Source organism: Malaya genurostris, chromosome 2, assembly GCF_030247185.1.
Source record: "Malaya genurostris strain Urasoe2022 chromosome 2, Malgen_1.1, whole genome shotgun sequence".
Taxonomy (NCBI): Eukaryota; Metazoa; Arthropoda; class Insecta; order Diptera; family Culicidae; genus Malaya; species Malaya genurostris.
The window spans coordinates 255,130,674-255,149,011 of record NC_080571.1 but is presented as its reverse complement, the minus strand read 5'-3'; the positions used below and the strand labels follow the sequence as shown (position 1 = coordinate 255,149,011).

Sequence of the window (18,338 nt, the reverse complement as noted above, 5' to 3'; positions counted from 1 at the left end):
ACGATCACCTTGACGAAGAATGGTCAAGTGCCACTGATGGTTTCATCGCGATGAGTTAGCGGAATTTGGTTTTGTTCGCACGAGTCATACCGTATGTATACCATTTTGTTGAGTCATCCGGAGCAGTCTAACGCGATCCACCCTGAATAAACATCTTTATGATCGTTGACAGCCCCATCGCTTCAGCGATAGCTAATAGAACTTACCTGAACTGTACAATTACTGGTCTCACAAATGCCGTTTAACCTTAACTGCTCATAAACCTTATAATCATCGCGCGGTTCAAAGGCAAAACTGTAGCAGTTACGATCGGTATCCTATGGCAGCACGCTGTTGCTAATTCTCGTTTGAGCACTTGACCTTAAATGACTTCAATGCTTAGAAGTACAAGTGCGGGAGAAAGAGAGAAACCTGCCAGACAGATCATAGTGCATCGGCATAGGATTTCTGATCGGTTTGATGTCGATCATTACTAAGTGTTCTGCGTCTGGGAAGTAAGATATTCTGAGTCGATAGAGCAGTGATCAGTGTCGCGAGGGAAGCTTGTCGTTATGGATGTGTATGGGTTATCTCTTACCGGAGAAGACAATGAATTTGTGTTTTCATTTGAGAATATATCGTTTCGAACCCGTGTCGCAAGTGAGTCAAAAAAATTTGAAAGTTGTGAACAACAGAACGCACTCGTCGCGGAACCGTACACAAAGTTTATTCTCAACAATGTCAGTGGTGCATTCCGTTCCGGTAGGCTGACTGCGATTATCGGTCCTTCTGGATCGGGAAAATCATCCTTGCTGAAAATTTTGAGTGGTTTTCGGTAGTACCAGTGCTAGTGAAAGTACTCCAATACAGTCAGTTCCTTGTTTCAGCAAAGCCGAAGGAATCATTAAGTTGAATGGTCAACCACTGGATGGATCAAGATTACGCAGCGAAGTATCCCACACCGAACAGGAGGTAGCTTTGTGGATGAATCTGACCGTGACGGAAACACTAAGATATGCAGCAGAGTTTCAGTTGCCATGCACCTCGTTCAAATCAGCTAAAAGGATTATTGCGCTGGATCAAATTAGGGCACTTGGACTAGAAAAATGCCACACAACTCTGGTGCGGGATCTTTCTGGAGGCGAATACAAGAGACTAGCGATGGCAATAGATCTTCTTTCGAATCCGAAGGTAATGCTTTTGGACGAACCAACCAGCGGCTTAGACACGATAGCCACTATTCAGGTGATATCGCATATGAAGACTCTAGCCCGTGACGGACGCATTATGGTTTGTGTGATACATCAGCCCAGTTCGGGTATTTTGAAAATGTTTGACGATGCCTATCTCGTGGCCAGAGGAAACTGTTTATATCGGGGGTCCATATCTGAGTTGATCCCACGATTTGCCATGGTTGGTTTGGAGTGTCCGCTATCCCACAATCCTGCTGATTTCGGTACTTTGAAGAGATTTGAACAGACTAGTTCATAAAGTGATAAAAGTACTTTGTTTTTTCAGCACTTGAAGTTGCCAGTATGGAAGATGACGAAAGAGTGCTGAAGCTTATCCAGGATTATCAAAATATGAATGTAGTTGGTATGAATGAATGCAATCAGAAACATTTGGTATTGCAAAGCAACCGATCGAGGATAAGCCTATGGAAACAGCTGCTGCTGCTGACAAATAGATCAATTACCTGTACTGCTCGTGACCCGGTAAGATGTTTGCTGTGATAACTAATTCAAATTAGTTTTGAACAGAATTTACGATTTCGCACTGAAATTTGTGGGAGAATGTCTACCAACTTCTATGCCTAGAAATGACGATTGAAATGATAGGCGCTTAACAAACAGATCCAAGTGACGCTAATAATGAATCAGCAAATTTTTGTGTTTTTATCTTTTTTTTAAATATAAAAAATAGGTATAGAATTCGCTCAAACTTTAGAAAACTTTTCCGAGGCCCGGAGGGCGAATGTCATATACCAATCGATTCAGCTCGACGAACTGAACAAATGTCCGCGTGTGTCCGTGTCCGTGTGTGTGTGTATGTATGTGTGTGTGTTTGTGTTTTTGTGTTTTGTGATTAAAAAGAAACTGTCACTTGCTTATACGCCCTTTTGAAAAATTAACCGAGAATTATGTTTGGTTTCGACCTCTGGTTCCGGAACTACAGGATGATATGTGAAACAAAATTAAAACTTTGTAACTTATTTTTCTCGTAGATGGCTGAACCGATCTAAGATTCAAATGAAAAGTTCTAAGATTCTATAAAACATCTTGTTTTTCAGTCAGCTCCAACTTCCGGTTTCGGAGATACAGGGTGATTAGCATAAAATTTTTTATTTCACATAAATTAATTAGGTTTATCGGGTTAGCAGATTTGGATAGTCGATAACAAAATAAACTACTTTCATTTTCGGTTGTATTCAGTTTTCGTTTCGGAAGGCAAAGCCAAATCGAATTTCAGAAACAAAAGTTCAAATTAAAATAAATCCAACCTTATCCAATTCTGACTTCCGATTCTGGAATTGTAGGATGATGAATTTTTAAAATTCGAACCGATATAGAAGATGACAATCCCGAAAAGCTTTAAAGTTGGACTAAAAATATTGCAATTTATTCGTCATATGGCCATACGAATCGGTTTAGGTTATGCTGGTTCCTGAATACCGGCTCTAGAAGTACCTTAAATTACTCTAAACTCTAAAGTGGAAATTACTTCGCCTCATCATGGAATGTTTAATCGATTGTTACACTTTTAGATTCAAATTCGATCCGATTTGCAGTTTCGACATTACAGAGTAATGAGTGATTAAAATCTCAAATTGTCATTTAAAACGACGGACATCAGAATAATGTCATGAAAACTGAATTTATTGAATTGATAAAAAAAAGGTATCATCTCACTGCTAGGTGGATTAAGCACGTTGAATATGCAATCGTTGTGAAAACTGACTTTTGAATCGAGACCTAGAGGACCGAGTTTCATATATCATTCAACTAGTACACAAAATGTCTCTGTGAGTCTGTATGTGAGTGAGAGAGAGAGACTCTGTGTGTGCATGTACACACAATAAAAAATAATTTTACATTTACATTCTACATGAGGGATTCATACGATACAATTCATAAAGACCTAAATTTTCAAATTACGGAAAATTCCATTTGTAATTACTTAATGTTGGATTAGACTGAATTTTACTGATTCAAAATGTAATTTTCATCGGATATTTTCGGAGATTGCTTAACCGATTTTCATAAATTTAGATTCAAATGAAAGGTCCTCCTACACACAAAAAAATGATGTTTTGAGGTGCTCTAATCCCACATATGATTTATTTAGACCGAAATTGTCAAACGTCGGAAAATTCCATTTGTAACGACCTGGTGTTAAATGATACTGAATTTTACTGTTTTCAAATGTAATTTCCATTCGGCTAGCAAATGCGACTGTGTGGATTTATATGTACCACTTACCAGTCAATCGGACGAGTGCTTCTGTGGCTCAGACGAATAACGGACGTACTTTGTAATCTAATGATTCTAGGTTCAAGTCGTCGCTCTCGCTCTCAATATTTTTTTTATTCCGATGAATTTCATGTACATGTTCTCGGACGTAAATTTATGTAAACGCCTAATTCCTGTGCATATTATAACAAGATATTTTCGAAGTGTGTATAGTCCCATAGCCTGCTGTAGAATTATATCCAGATCGGACTTCCAATTCTGGAGCAACGAGTAAAATGTGCCAAAAATAAATAGAAATGCACTCGATTTTCTCAGAGGCCGCTCGAATTACAGGTTTTCAAATGCATAGATTTTGGTATCGGATCATCGTTCCCGGTTCCAGAAATTCCATAAGAAGTGATCGTATATTCCAAACCGGAAATCATTCCAATTATTCAAAGACAACTGAACCGATTTAAAAAAAACTCAGAATAAAATAAAAGATATTATAGTTCCATAGGTTGATGTATAATTTTGTCCGGATCCGGCATCCCGTTCCGGAATAACAAGGTGAAGTGTGCAACCCGTAATTTAGGGTGATAATTCAAAAACTTTTCTTTCCTAATTTGGTTAGAAAATCTTTCAGTTTATAGATTATGCTAGTTCCTGCCAAACGAACCGGTTTCCGTTCCGGAAACAGTGGTCAAAGCTCAAAAGCGGAGTTTTCTTCATTTTCTCAGAAGCGGCTGAAATAATTTTCTCAAACTTAAATTCAAATGAATGGTCGTAAGCTAGACATTAGCATAAGGATCGTGATTGAGCGAAAATGATTTTCTCGGGTGAAACAAGTTTTTGAGAGAAAGTTCGAGTGAAATGTGTTTGGTTAGGAAACAGTACAGATTTCGATCCTCACACTGTCGAAAATCAGATGAAATTGATTGTTTGACTTAAGATCTATCCGCACTAAGCCGATTCGATCGATCCAAGCTTTCCGGCACAGACTTGCACACAGCTGCATGTACATTTTTTTCGATCTTTTCGAAACAATCGCGTGAAATTTCTTGAGCAACAGATATTTTTTGTGTCTCCATTGAGTTTAAAGAGAAAAGTCGTCCCAGCGATGCTTTTTTCAGTTTTTATTTCGTTACTGCAATACTGTTACCAATTATTTTTCTCGTTCATCGACAAATGGTACGAAAACCTATAAAATCTGTATCAGAGTGAATTTCACACTAGAAGACAAGACAATATCTGTCAGTTACATTTAACTTTTGCCTTATTTACGCCAATGCTCCCATTTTACTCAACAAAAATCAATCTCTAAAGGCTTATGATCTATATGTTGTGATATGTTTACAACCAATCATTGAAAATATGCCGCCGGATGAAACGGATGAATCATCATTCCACAGCTTGTTTTACTCAATATATGTATCCTTGAAACAAAGCAATTCTGGGGTCAAACTCGTAGCAGAGCAATATAAAATCAGCATCCCGTCCGGTGTGTTTATCTTCGGAAGAACAAGATTCACTTGATTCCACTGGTAATCCATCAATTTCAATTTTCTGGCAGACAAACAAATCAATACGAATAATCCATTGTTTCATTGATAGTCATTTTACGAAATTACTATTTGTGTTACCCAACGAAACCTATTAAAACGTACAATCAGAATATTTAATTCAAATAGCGATATTTACATTTGCAAATTTCCGACCGTTTAATAATTCAGCGCGAAGTTGAGTGTAGCTCATTAGTCCGTTACGCACCTTCAATCAAAGTTCCTCGGTACTGCAGATCACCGCCAACCGGTTGGTTTGCCTTGCCATGTGAATTTGAATGACAGCGGAGAGCTGCTAATTATATGCAAATTGTTGTGTTATTGCTGTTGTGTTATGCAAATTGTTTAATATACTGTGTGAATTATTGGTATATAAGAGTATAACTGGATGTTATAATACGGAATTATTCAGAATCATGCTCATAAAACAAACATTCATAAGTGATTCAATATCGTATATACGACTGTACATCTCCATACAGAAATCAGTTAGTTCCGTAACTAGTACATTAAGACGACAAGACAGAAGAACTTGTAACAATAATACTCGATCGTAGCAGAAGAGCGTATGGATTTCATTGCAGGATCACGAGAACGTTTATATTACCGTCGACGAACATTCTTCAAACGAACGAACAGTTGAAGATTGTCTTCGATGATAGAAGAATCAAATTTAATTTGGGCCTTAAGGAGTGATAGAAATTCATCTTCAATTATGCCATAGTTTGAATGATCTATCCCAATATCGATGGCAGCAGAATTTACCGGAACAATTAAATACGAGATCTATACTCTAAAAATAAGCTTTATGGTAGTTTAATATATATCTACTTGATTTAATTATTCCTTTTTATTGAGCTTCGTAATATTAGTTGGAGATGATCTGAGTCAAATCGGATCAGATTAAGCATTAAGGTTCACTGTTAATGTGATTTTGATCTGTCAGAAACAGATCGATTGTAGAAAATCATTCATTAGACCTGTTATTAGACACCCACCGAACATGTACGTGGAACATGAAATTTCAAATTGTTTACTTCACTTCGATATATTAGATAAAGACCTTGGGAGATAACAGAGAGTGGCTTGGTCATGTCATTCGCTCATTTCTCCGTAAGTATTACTTGGAAAAAGGCAAATCCAAGTGAATATTTTAACTCGATACTGATGATCGTCGTACTTTGGTCATTTGATTAATCTTTCAGGACAACTTCGATTGATCCATTGTACTTTACGTCATACGAATTCAAAGATGAAAACGTTTCAGACAAATGCCTAGAAAGGTATTTGTGATCTTCCAATCTATCTACCAGGATTCTACATTCTCCATTTCGTTCTATTCGACAAGAGACTTTCACTTCCGTAAGCAACAGAAAAAACTTTTCAAATCGAATATCACTACAGTCACTGGTGGCATAGATGATTGTATTTCTCTAAACAGTAAGTGTCCAGGATTAGGAATTTTAGAAGAGCTTTGTTATGTCGCTAAAATCCGTTCCAGATGAAATATCGTACATTTTGTTAGGATGAACTGGTTCCACGAAAGGGGAGTCTTTTGCTTTTCTAGGAGAGCCCAGGATTTTTTTCATGTTCAAAATTCAGCTGGGCTAATAAAATCAATCCTAAAGTGGGCCAAAATATCTCTGTTACCCTATATCTCGAAAATGGATACATCTGGAAGGAATGGAACTATGAATAAATTTATTGCTTTTAATCTGTAACATCATATTTTATTCAATATGTTTACGTTTCGTCTTCGACTCATTAGTGCATAGCAGTTCAAAATGAACTGCCTAATGCAAAACTCGGCTGTTCAATTTGAACCGCTAAGCAGACGTAAAGTTTTTGTTATTTGCAGAGCACACTTGCACTGCGAACCAACTTCTGCTATATCGGTAGCCTGATTCCGGTTTCGAAAGTACCGGAAATAATGGTCAAAATAAACATCAAACCGGAATTTTGAAATTACCGGGGTAATCAATGATGAAAATTTGGAACAGTCATGTGAATGAAGCGTCAATTCACAATCTAGGAACTCTTTAAAACTGATTTCAAAATTATTTCAATTTTTAGGTCTAGTATGTTGTTGCCCGAACAAATTTGTTTGTCTCTAGAATCAAGAAGAGGTATTTTGGAGAATCCCACAAGGCACCATCACACCGGGTTTATTCTATATACTCACACAGATAAAAATATTTAATCTTTTTCTTGCACATATTTGGAGCAGAAAATTGAATATTAATTTACGTTACAGTTCCCTATTTTTCAATACACTCTCATAGCAAAACTAAGCGGTCATTTGAAAATCAAGCCTATTAATTTAAAAATAGTGCATTCCATTTGGTTTTACATTGATGATGGCTTTCAATTGAAATTTCTATTCAACTGTTGTCTGTTTCATATGGCTTATGATTGACATGTCGCATAAATTTCTTTTTTTTCTGTGTTTGTTATTTCTTTGTGTTCCTAATTTCCCTTGTATAATATGTTCTGAGATTTTATTTGAAGTACACAGAATGAATTTTACATGTGGCAGAAACCTTTAAACGATATAATTCATAACTACTTGATTTTTCTAATGACGCAATATTCCAGGCGCACAAAATTTTACACGCTCCTACTGTAATTTGCACTCTTGGTAGCCGAGTATGGATTTATGTGTATCAATTATTCAACAAAGTTTGAAGTTTGCGCACGAATTTAAAACACGATGTTCAAACTTGTACACTGCGCTTGTGTACAAGCTTCGGTATGATTCAGCATATCCAAGCGTAAACATGGAAGGTGCTGTTCAAGTGAGTGAACAAACTTTCGTGCGAATCGTACACATGCTGCACCTTGAACGCTGGAATCTGCCCTTCTAAGGGCTATAAATGAGTACACAAGAGCTATAAGAGTTATTCAACTGTTGAAATATGAAAATCGGAAGTGAAAATAAACAGTCTGGAGAACTTTGCAACGAGTGAAAATAAAACCTACATTCAGCTGTTTTGCGTTCGAGACAAAATGCATTGTGTGTACTAGATTGCAAGGATGGCTTTTATCGTATCAAAGAACGCTCTCCAGTAACTCTTCACACAATTCAATCAGTGCCATCAAAGAGAGACGGATATCATCGCAGCAACAAAAAACCGGCATGGTTCATTTAATATAAAATGGAAACCAGTGCGAGAGTGAATTTCTCTCGATGGCCTGTCTGAGAATCAGAGGGTAGCACGCTGCTGTGGGGATTATCTCTGAAGCAACAAACGGTCGCTTATTCTCGTTGCGTGATCCATGGGCAGTTGATAATTGCGAATCATTTTACTATTGCCGCTTATTCTAACTATGTGCATATAACCTTTGTATAAGTTGTGACTATGAAAATGTATGTGAATGCTGCACACAAGGGTTTTGAAATATTGCAACCTAGTATGCGAATCATAAAGTCGAATATTTTCAGCGATAATTATCAACTTGCGATCATTTTAAGACTGTAATTTTTTTTTAAAGGACCGTGAAATACTCAGAGTATGAAGTGGATCAAAGATATGTAGAAAAATTCTCTCAAGGTTCATGCATTGAAAGACACGAGTTCTTGTAGCATCTTCTACCGAATTGAAAATGTTGTATACAATATAGATAAATAACGAGCGGCTTCTGTGAAATTATCGTAATCACTGCTGGATTGAATGCGTTTTAGTAACATCAGGATGACCTGGGCTGTCAAAGCTGCAAGGGTTGTCCAATGTTTGCTTTAAATGAGAGGAAATTTTCCGCATTCACGTCAATCAGTTTCACACTAATGAAATTCTTCTCACATGTAGATTTTTTTGTTAACTATAACTATTTGGGTGTTTAAAAAAACAAAAATCAGTTTCAATAACAAGTTTAAAATACCAAAGAATAAAATAACCTTCAAATGCTTTTTTACATTTCTCGTATAGAAAGTTTATGCAATCACTGTGTAAACCGACTTTTGAACCGAGGCCCAGAAGGTCGAGTTTCATATACCATTCGACTCTGTTCGTCGAGTACGCAAAATGTCTGTGTGTGTATGTAACGTTTCTTTTGCACTAACGTTTCTCAGATATGGCTGGACCGATTTTCACAAACTTATATTCAAATGAATGCTCTTATTATCCCATACAAAATTCCTGAATTTTGTTTGGATCTGATTTCCGGTTTCGGAGCTATGGGATAAAATGTGCAAAAAAAAATGTGTACTAATTTTTCTAAGAGATGGCGTGACCTTCTCATGGTCCTTCACAAAACTTCCTAATTTCATTTGTATCCGATTTCCGACTCCGAAATTATTTTTTTTATTTAATAACATATTTTAAGGCACATTGCGTTAAGCTATAAGATGCCGAGGGCATATGTTTAAACTACTTAAACTAGATTTTTTTTTATTTTCACACCATATGAGCCTTGGGAGATCTAGTCTTCAACGGGTGGTCGGCAGTGGCTGGCTGGATCTTGTACGCTGGAGTAAACTGGCACAACGTTGGTACGCATCACTGTTGGTCGCATCTTTTCGTTCGTGTGGGTCCGCGGAAAACACCCCCGACTACGAGGAGCCGGCTGATGGCCCGCATGATCATCGACTTGAGCGGCTCTCCATGGTAGTGAATTTTGTGGAAGAGAAGGAAAGAAGCAGAGAGAAGTTTATGTTGTTGAAAAAGGTGGTAAGGGAGCGAAACTACTTAGGTCAACGATAAGATCTTATTAGTTGACATCGAGATGGTGAAGAGACGGGGACGGGGGAGCAAAAATTAGTGACAGCAGAAAGATCTTGTTAGTTTTTCGATGAAGATGGTGGACAGACGACAGTTGGGGAGGTTCGAGCGGATATTAGGGTCGAGGTTGAAGGAAGATGTTGTGGAACCCTTCAGCAGATCAGACTTGTAAGTTAATGTTCTTTATGAACTGATATATGAGCAGCATATAGGGAAGGTCTCGATGGGCCAACACGTCTCGTACTGAGACCATGGGTGATATACCTCGGGCCCGAAGGGAGTCAATTAGCTGTGATCTGGCGCCACAATACTCGGTACATACCCAGACAACATGTTCAATGTCGTGATAACCCTTACCGCAAGTGCAGAGACCGCTCTCCACGAGGCCGATACGCCGGAGGTGCGTATCCAAGGTGTTATGATTAGACATGAGCCGGGACATCACCCGAATGAAATCCCGACCCACATTCATCCCTCTGAACCAAGGTTTCGTCGATACCTTTGGGATAATGGAGTGTAACCATCGTCCCAGTTCCTCATTACTCCATGAAGTTTGCCAACTTTCGAGCGTCCTTTGACGAGATACACTGAAAAATTCGTTGAAGCAAATTGGTCTTTCATAAATTTCACCTTCTAATGCGCCCACCTTAGCCAACGTGTCTGCCTCTTCATTGCCTGGAATGGAACAATGTGATGGGACCCAGACTAAGGATATTAAATAAGACCGACCAGATAAAGTTCTCAAGTGTTCCCGTATTTTCCCCAGGAAATATGGGGGATACTTTCCTGGCTTCATTGCCCGGAGAGCTTCTATTGAGCTTAGACTGTCCGTGACAATGAAGTAATGGTCTTTGGGCAAGGTTTCAATGATCTCGAGGGTGTACTGAATAGCAGCTAATTCTGCGACGTAAACTGAAGCCGGATCACTGAGTTTGTAAGAAGCGGTGATGTTTTGATTGAAGATGCCGAAGCCTGTGGACCTGTTGATGTTTGATCCGTCAGTGTAAAACACCTTTTCACAGTTGACTGTTCTAAATTTATTATAAAAAATATTCGGGGCCACTTGCGGGCGCACGTGATCCGGAATTCCACGAATTTCTTCTCTCATGGATGTGTCGAAAAACACAGTAGAATCAGAAGTATCCAAGAAATGAGCACGGTTGGAAACAAACGAAGAAGGATTAATATTCTGAGCCATGTAATCAAAATACAAGGACATAAAACGGGTCTGAGAATTGAGTTCGACAAGCCTTTCGAAGTTTTCAATCACCATCGGATTCAAGATATCGCATCGGATTAGCAATCGATATGAGAGATCCCAGAATCGATTTTTCAACGGTAAGACGCCCGCGAGCACTTCGAGACTCATCGTGTAAGTCGACTGCATGCAACCTAAGGCAATACGCAAACAACGATACTGTATTCTTTCCAGCTTAATGAAATGCGTATTCGCGGCGGAGCGAAAGCAGAAACACCCATATTCCATTACGGACAATATCGTTGTTTGGTACAGCCTAATCAGGTCTCTTGGGTGAGCACCCCACCAAGTTCCGGTTATTGTACGAAGAAAGTTGATTCTCTGCTGGCATTTCTGTTTCAGATACCTAACATGACATCCCCAGGTGCCTTTAGAGTCGAACCAGACCCCGAGATATTTAAATGTGAAGACCTGAGCTATGTTTTCACCCCCTAGTTGAAGCTGTAGTTGTGCTGGTTCTCGCTTCCTTGAAAATACAACCAGCTCAGTTTTCTCCGTAGAGAACTCGATACCCATTTGAAGAGCCCATGATGACAAGTTATCGAGGGTATCTTGTAATGGTCCTTGGAGATCGGCAGCTTTGGGTCCTATAATAGACACAACGCTGTCGTCGGCAAGTTGTCTTAGCGTGCAAGATGTATTGATACATTCATCAATGTTGTTTACGTAAAAATTGTATAAAAGGGGGCTTAAGCATGAGCCCTGAGGAAGACCCATGTAACTGAATCGTATTGTCGACAAATCACCATGCGCGAAATACATGTATTTCTCGGACAATAGATTATACAAAAAGTTATTCAAAATTGGTGAAAGACCATGCTGATGCAACTTCTCAGATAGGATGTTTATTGAAACTGAGTCAAAAGCCCCCTTGATGTCTAAGAAAACTGATGCCATTTGTTCTTTACGAGCAAATGTCATTTGAATTTCTGTTGAGAGCAACGCAAGACAATCGTTCGTTCCTTTGCCCCTGCGGAAACCAAATTGTGTATCTGAAAGTAAGCCATTAGTCTCGACCCAATTGTCTAGACGAAACAGAATCATTTTTTCGAACAATTTCCGGATACAAGAAAGCATAGCAATCGGCCGATACGAATTGTGATCGGAGGCTGGTTTTCCTGGTTTTTGAATGGCGATAACTCTTACTTGTCTCCAGTCATGTGGGACAATATTATCCTCAAGAAGCCTGTTGAATAAATTCAATAAGCGTCTTTTAGCAGAGTCAGGCAAATTTTTCAACAAGTTGAATTTGATTTTGTCTAACCCCGGAGCTTTATTGTTACACGACAAGAGCGCAAGTGAGAACTCTACCATCGAAAAAGGTGTTTCGTTTCTGTTTGATGAGGCGACGCGCATGATCGTCTGTTGCGGAACAGAGTCAGGACATACTTTTTTAGCGAAATCGAATATCCAGCGGTTAGAATATTCCTCGCTTTCGTTCATGGTGTTTTTGTTGCGCATTCGTCGGGCTGTGTTCCAAAGAGTGCTCATCGATGTTTCTTTTGTTAATCCGTCAACAAACCGTCCCCAGTAACCTAGTTTTTTTTGCTTTAACTAAGTTCTTCATTTGCTTTTCTAGCGCTGCGTAATTGCGATAATTATCAGGTGTTCCATATTTTCTGAACTTTTTGAATGCTAAAGATCTTTCCGCGTTCAATGATGAGCACTCTTTGTCCCACCACGGATTGGGAGAACGGATGTTAGTTTTCGCGCCGGGTACACGTTTCGTCTGAGCTTGAATCGCGGAGTCGAGAATCAAGCCAGCCAAAAACGTGTACTCTTCCTCCGGAGGAAGTTCTTGTGTTGTTTTGAGTTTCTCAGACATCGAATTAGCGTATTCTTTCCAATCAATATTTCGTGTGAGGTCATACGAAACATTGATTGTCTCCGATGGTCGTAATCCGCAGGTGATTGAAATTACGATAGGTAGATGATCGCTACCGTGGGGATCAGGGATCACCTTCCACTTGCAATCCAGCCGTAGTGATGTCGAGCAAAGGGATAAATCCAGCGCACTTGGTCTTGCTGGTGGTGCAGAAATCCGTGTCATTTCTCCCGTATTAAGAATTGCCATATTGAAGTTATCGCAGAGATCATAGATCACGGTTGATCTATTGTCATCATGAAGACAACCCCAACCCGTACCGTGTGAGTTGAAGTGACCTAAAACTAACGTTGGTGCGGGAAGGAGCTCAATGATATCGCTTAGCCGCCGATGCCCAATCGAGGCCCTTGGAGGAATGTAGATGGAAGCAATGCAAAGGTCTTTGCCTTTAATTCTGACCTGACATGCGACAACTTCAATACCTGGTATCGATGGGAGGTTAATTCGGAAGAAGAAATAGCACTTTTTGATCCCCAAAAGTACTCCTCCGTAGGGATCATCTCGATCCAGGCGAATTATGTTAAAATCGTGGAAGTTGAGGGTTACATTTGAGGTCAGCCAGGTTTCACACAAAGCAAATGCGTCGCATTTCAAACTATTTAAAAGAACTTTGAAGGAATCAATTTTCGGGAGGATACTTCTGCTATTCCACTGTAGTACAGTGATTGCATCCTTAACCTCGTTCGATGTATTAGCCATCAAAGGATACAATCTCTGAAAGGAGGGGCCATTTTGCAGTCAACTGCTTCAAAAATGTTTTAATTGTTGGCATAAATGTCATCAACAGACTCTTGAGAGGATCAGTGACGTTGAAGGTTCTAAGAATCCAGTCCACAATGTTAGAGAATTCCAGTATTCCAGCACTTGATTGATTCTCAGTTTGTATTTTAGGGGTACTCGGGGTTTTTGGTGTACCGGGAAGTGCAGGAAACTCTTGGTCTGATGCTAAGTTCGCTAGACCAGGAGCCTTTTGCTTCGGTTTTTGGGAAGCACTTCGACTATTTGTAATTTTTTTGGTCCCCGCAATGGATATCCTTGGGCCTTTACAAGGCAGTTTAGGAGATGAGATCGTCCTTCTTTTCCTAGAACCGCTAGGCATAGTAAAGGATGATCCCTCTTGAGGGTCATCGGAATCATTCTCGTCGGTCGGCAAACAATCAAAGAGATTCATCGATTCGACAGGTGGCATGGTGTTCTTCAGCATCTCTGCGAAAGTTCGTTTGGAACGTTCTTTAAGAGATTGCTTCAATTTTTCTCCGCGCAGTTTGTACGCGGGACATGAATTCAATTCATGTGGGTTTTCCCCACAGTAAAGACACTTTGAAGCTTTTTTGCCACATGATTCGTCTGCATGTTCCCCTCCACATTTAATGCATCTTTGCTTATTGCCGCAGTAGGTGGCTGTGTGACCCAGCTGCTTGCAATTGGTACAATTCATTACCCGCGGGATAAATAAGCGTACAGGTAAGCGAACCTTGCCCAGAAGGACGTAATTGGGAAGAGCAGATCCAGCGAAAGTTACCCGAAATGAGTCTGATGAAGAATAAGTTTTTGTCTTATCTTCTGCAATTTTTACTGAACTCAATTGCTTGCAGTCCAGTATTTTAACATTCTGAAGAGCAGGATCTCTGAAACAGCCAACCCCACTCTTCAGAAGGTATTCGCAGGTCAAACTCGCCTCAATAACCACGCCGTCAATCTCCACTTCCCGAGCTGGTATGTAAACGCGGTAATTCCTCGTAAAGGCATCATGGCGAACGATCTGATTTGCCTGCTCGAGGGTTTTCACGACAACTTTCAACTTTTTCGCTCGAACTTTTGCTATCTGGATAACGTCCGAGTAGTACTTAGCCAGCTCACTTGATATTTGCATCAAATTGAGTGATTGTTCTTTTTTGGACCGGAAGTATACCACATAAGGCCCCGCAGAACCGGTTGGCCACACGCGTGTGCGAGAGGAGTTATCAGGGGAAGATAAATTATCCAGGAGTTCTATGCCATCCATTTTTATGGAGAGATTATCATTTGAGGGAGGACGCCCTCCGCCCTCGTTCATAGTAAAGTAAACACACGCTTTATTGAGATATGTTGAGATAAACGGGTAGAATGATAAAAACAAAACACTAGGATTATACTTAGCTAGACACCACTAATCCAGTTCAAGGTCAGCAAGATAATTGTCTCTGCTGCTAGTGTGCGGAACCTTCGCACGGGAACAATCACTAGCACCGCAAACAAAGAGCAAACCCTCTTGGATACACAATAGAATAACGGCAGTTTTTGATGATAGGCACCGTCTGATCACTATTATACTAGTCTGGTAAACTATCGAATGTGTGAGAAAAAAAACCTTTAGCAAGGAAAAACACACACGGCACTGCTTAAGAGCACGAAATAACGTCCGATCGATCGGAGAGATGCGGTACGAATGACTCCGAAATTATAAGGTGATTAGTGTAAAAATTTCAATTTAAATTAACTTACTCGCTTTTCTCAGAGATGGCGTGACCGATTTCTTTTTAAAATCCAGTCTTGCGTGAAATTAGTCTCCGTGCAAAACATATGGTTTGTCATGCAGAAAATGTATGCAAAGTTTCATTTAAATCGCAGCAAGTCGATCTTACTTTTATCATTTTTCTTTTGTTGATTTTCGGAATTTCTTTCAAGGTTCGCTATGATAATTTGTACACTGGGGCCTCTTTTTACGCGGGGGATACGTACCGCGTAACTTCATGATCTCTTAGTTTGTTTTTTCATAAACGGTTATTTTATCGAAAAGATAAATATTTCTGAAATAAACCAACAATGATCATTCTTTTCAGACACAAATCAAGGTGAAAACTGCAATCAGCATCTTTGTTGGACTGCTAGTTGGCACCGCGTATTACAACATCGGGAACAATGCCGCTCGCATTCTCTCCAATACTACATTCTTCCAAATTGTGCTACACACCATCATGTTCACCAGCATTGGATCGGCAGCTGTCGTGTGTAAGTTCGATTTTGCATCATAGAACGATCTCAATTCAATAGCTTCTCGCTTTCAGTTCCTCTCGAATCGGCTGCCTTCATCCGCGAATACCGCAACAATGCGTACGCACTTTTCCCGTACTATCTGTCGAAGATAATTGTAGAAGTTCCGATTCTAATACTAAACACAACGCTAATAACAGCACTGGTATACGTGTTGACTTCTCAACCAATGGAGCTTCATCGGTTCGCCTACTTCTGGCTTCTTTCCTTGCTATTTGGGTGGATCTCGCAGATGTGGGGACTGATGCTCGGATGTTTCTTCAAGCTCCAAATGATTGCATTTCTGGCTGGCGTCGGCTTCGTTCCCGTGATGCTATTTTCCGGATGTTTCATCACGCTTGACCAAATACCAAAAATTCTGAAACCCCTGACGTACGTTTCCTTCGAGCGATACGCCTATGAAGGGTTCCTGCACGTACTGTACGGTCTAAACCGGAAGGATATGGAGTGTCCAGAGATATTCTGCTACTACAGCAAACTTTCCAAGTACCTCAAATTTCTGCAAATGCCAGTGTTAGATTTAGAGCTAGATTTGCTCGCACTGTCCTTGTTTGCTTCGACTATGACAGTTGGATTCTACTTTTGCTTAAAGAGACGGACTGCGCAGCAGAACTGAACGTATGATTTTTCTGGTATCCTTTCCACTTACCTATTAATTATTCGAACAACCATCGTTACTTGCGTATCTGCACGTCGATGTGAAATTAAGTTTGCGTTTCTCATTAATTACACTTCAAGAGCCTCCAGTGCATGAATCACTCCGGTTTCGAGCTAATTAAAATGCTGATGCATTTTAATTCCAAGCTTTTCTCTTAATAAAACTGCAAGCGTGCCATTTCGGATTTATTTTATGTTTGTTTTGCTTGTTTTTTCCCTAAAGTAACTCACTGGTGCAGCTGAAGTTTTGGGAATATTTTAATACGGCTGTTTGTCTTTCGAAACTTGGTTTGAATTGTTTATTTTTCCACATGATCAAAGCGGCAAAAAATCCGTGCTAACCAACATTAATATTAAAATTCTAACCACCCTCACTTTCTCCCACTCGTAAAAACACTTGAAAACTATGCTGCTTCACTATGCTGGACTATCACAGTACGTAATCGTGGCACGAAATTGTTCCAAGGATAAAAAAATTCAAATCGTTCAAAAAATCGTTCAAATAATGTGATCTTTGAATTACCATGTTGATTTAAGCTACTTCCTAGGGGAAGAACCAACCGGATCCAGGTTCATTCCAGAACATGTATGACGTTTCCGAGGAATGTGAGCTATGTATGTGTATTATTAATATTAGTGAGTTTTCTACTTTAAACACTCATTGTTATTGCCTTTCTGATCACCATTGCACTCGAAAAATAAATTAAACGCGAACAATGATTCACAAAAATTCCTTTAACGACGGATTTTTTTTCAAATTTCCGTGGAGTAAACTAAAACTGTTCAGCCAATAATCGTTTCAGTAGTTTTTTTTCGTTTTCAACGTTATTAAATTAACTAAAGTTAATGAGTAGAGACATAATCAAGTAATTGAGCAATTCCACCGCAACAATTTTTTGGGAATTTTATTTTTGTATGTCGTGATTTGAATCAAATTTTGCATAAGCGTTATTCATGGCCAAAACGAAACAATTGGCATCATCAATTTGCCATTTTTACTCTAGCCTTACTTTTGAGAAAGAACTAATTTTTTCGTTTGATTTTTAATTCAAAAAGAACACTTAAAAATCAAATATCTCCAAACAGGTTATTTTTTTTTTTTTTGATATGTTGTAGCTGAAGTTCAAATTGAAATATTGTCAAATTTCTAGAATGGAAAGATAATATTTTATAAAGTTACATATTTTCAAAATAATGTAAATTTTTTAAAATCATTATAAACATTTTTTTAAAATATTTTTCAACAAAATTTTATGAAAGAACGCTAAATTTCCAATGAAAACGATGAAAATCAAAATTTTGCTCTATATTACGGTTCTCGAGATACGGGGGTTTGAAAAATAATTTTTTTTGTAACGATTTTGGATGATCTTTGAATTTTTCCGCATTTGAAAGTACCACCAGACCTGCCTAACAATCCATTCCATGTATCGTTCAATCCATACTCTTTAACGTTTGAAGAATTTTTTTTAAATAACTATTTATTGGAACATGAGTTAAAATTAAATTTTTAAGATTTAAATTGAGTGTTCAGCCACAAGTGGTGCAGAGCAGTTCAAATTGAACTGCTGAGTGCAAATATAAACAGTTCAACTTGAACCGCTAAGCAGACGCTATTTGCAAAACACTTTTTAATTCTCACCGAAGTGCCATGTCTTTTCTGACGTGCCGAACGAAAACGTCTTTTTCGGCTAATACTGGCCGATTCGGGTATGGTCATTTAAGGGTTTTAAGATTGTGCTTAGAGAACATAACCTTTTTTACTTTTCTTTGCGTTTCGTCTTACACTCGTCAAAT

At 39.0% G+C, this 18,338-nt stretch overlaps 1 protein-coding gene across 1 annotated transcript; it reads left to right on the top strand.

Annotated features, from left to right (window-relative positions):
* Nucleotides 1-482: 482 nt before the first annotated feature.
* Nucleotides 483-17,541, top strand: LOC131429571 (ATP-binding cassette sub-family G member 1-like). The gene is made up of 5 exons (XM_058593783.1): nucleotides 483-814; nucleotides 867-1,435; nucleotides 1,498-1,694; nucleotides 15,674-15,842; nucleotides 15,899-17,541. The coding sequence occupies exons 1-5, from the start codon at nucleotides 552-554 to the stop codon at nucleotides 16,498-16,500; spliced, it is 1,800 nt and encodes a 599-aa protein (XP_058449766.1). The 5' UTR covers nucleotides 483-551; the 3' UTR covers nucleotides 16,501-17,541.
* Nucleotides 17,542-18,338: the final 797 nt, after the last annotated feature.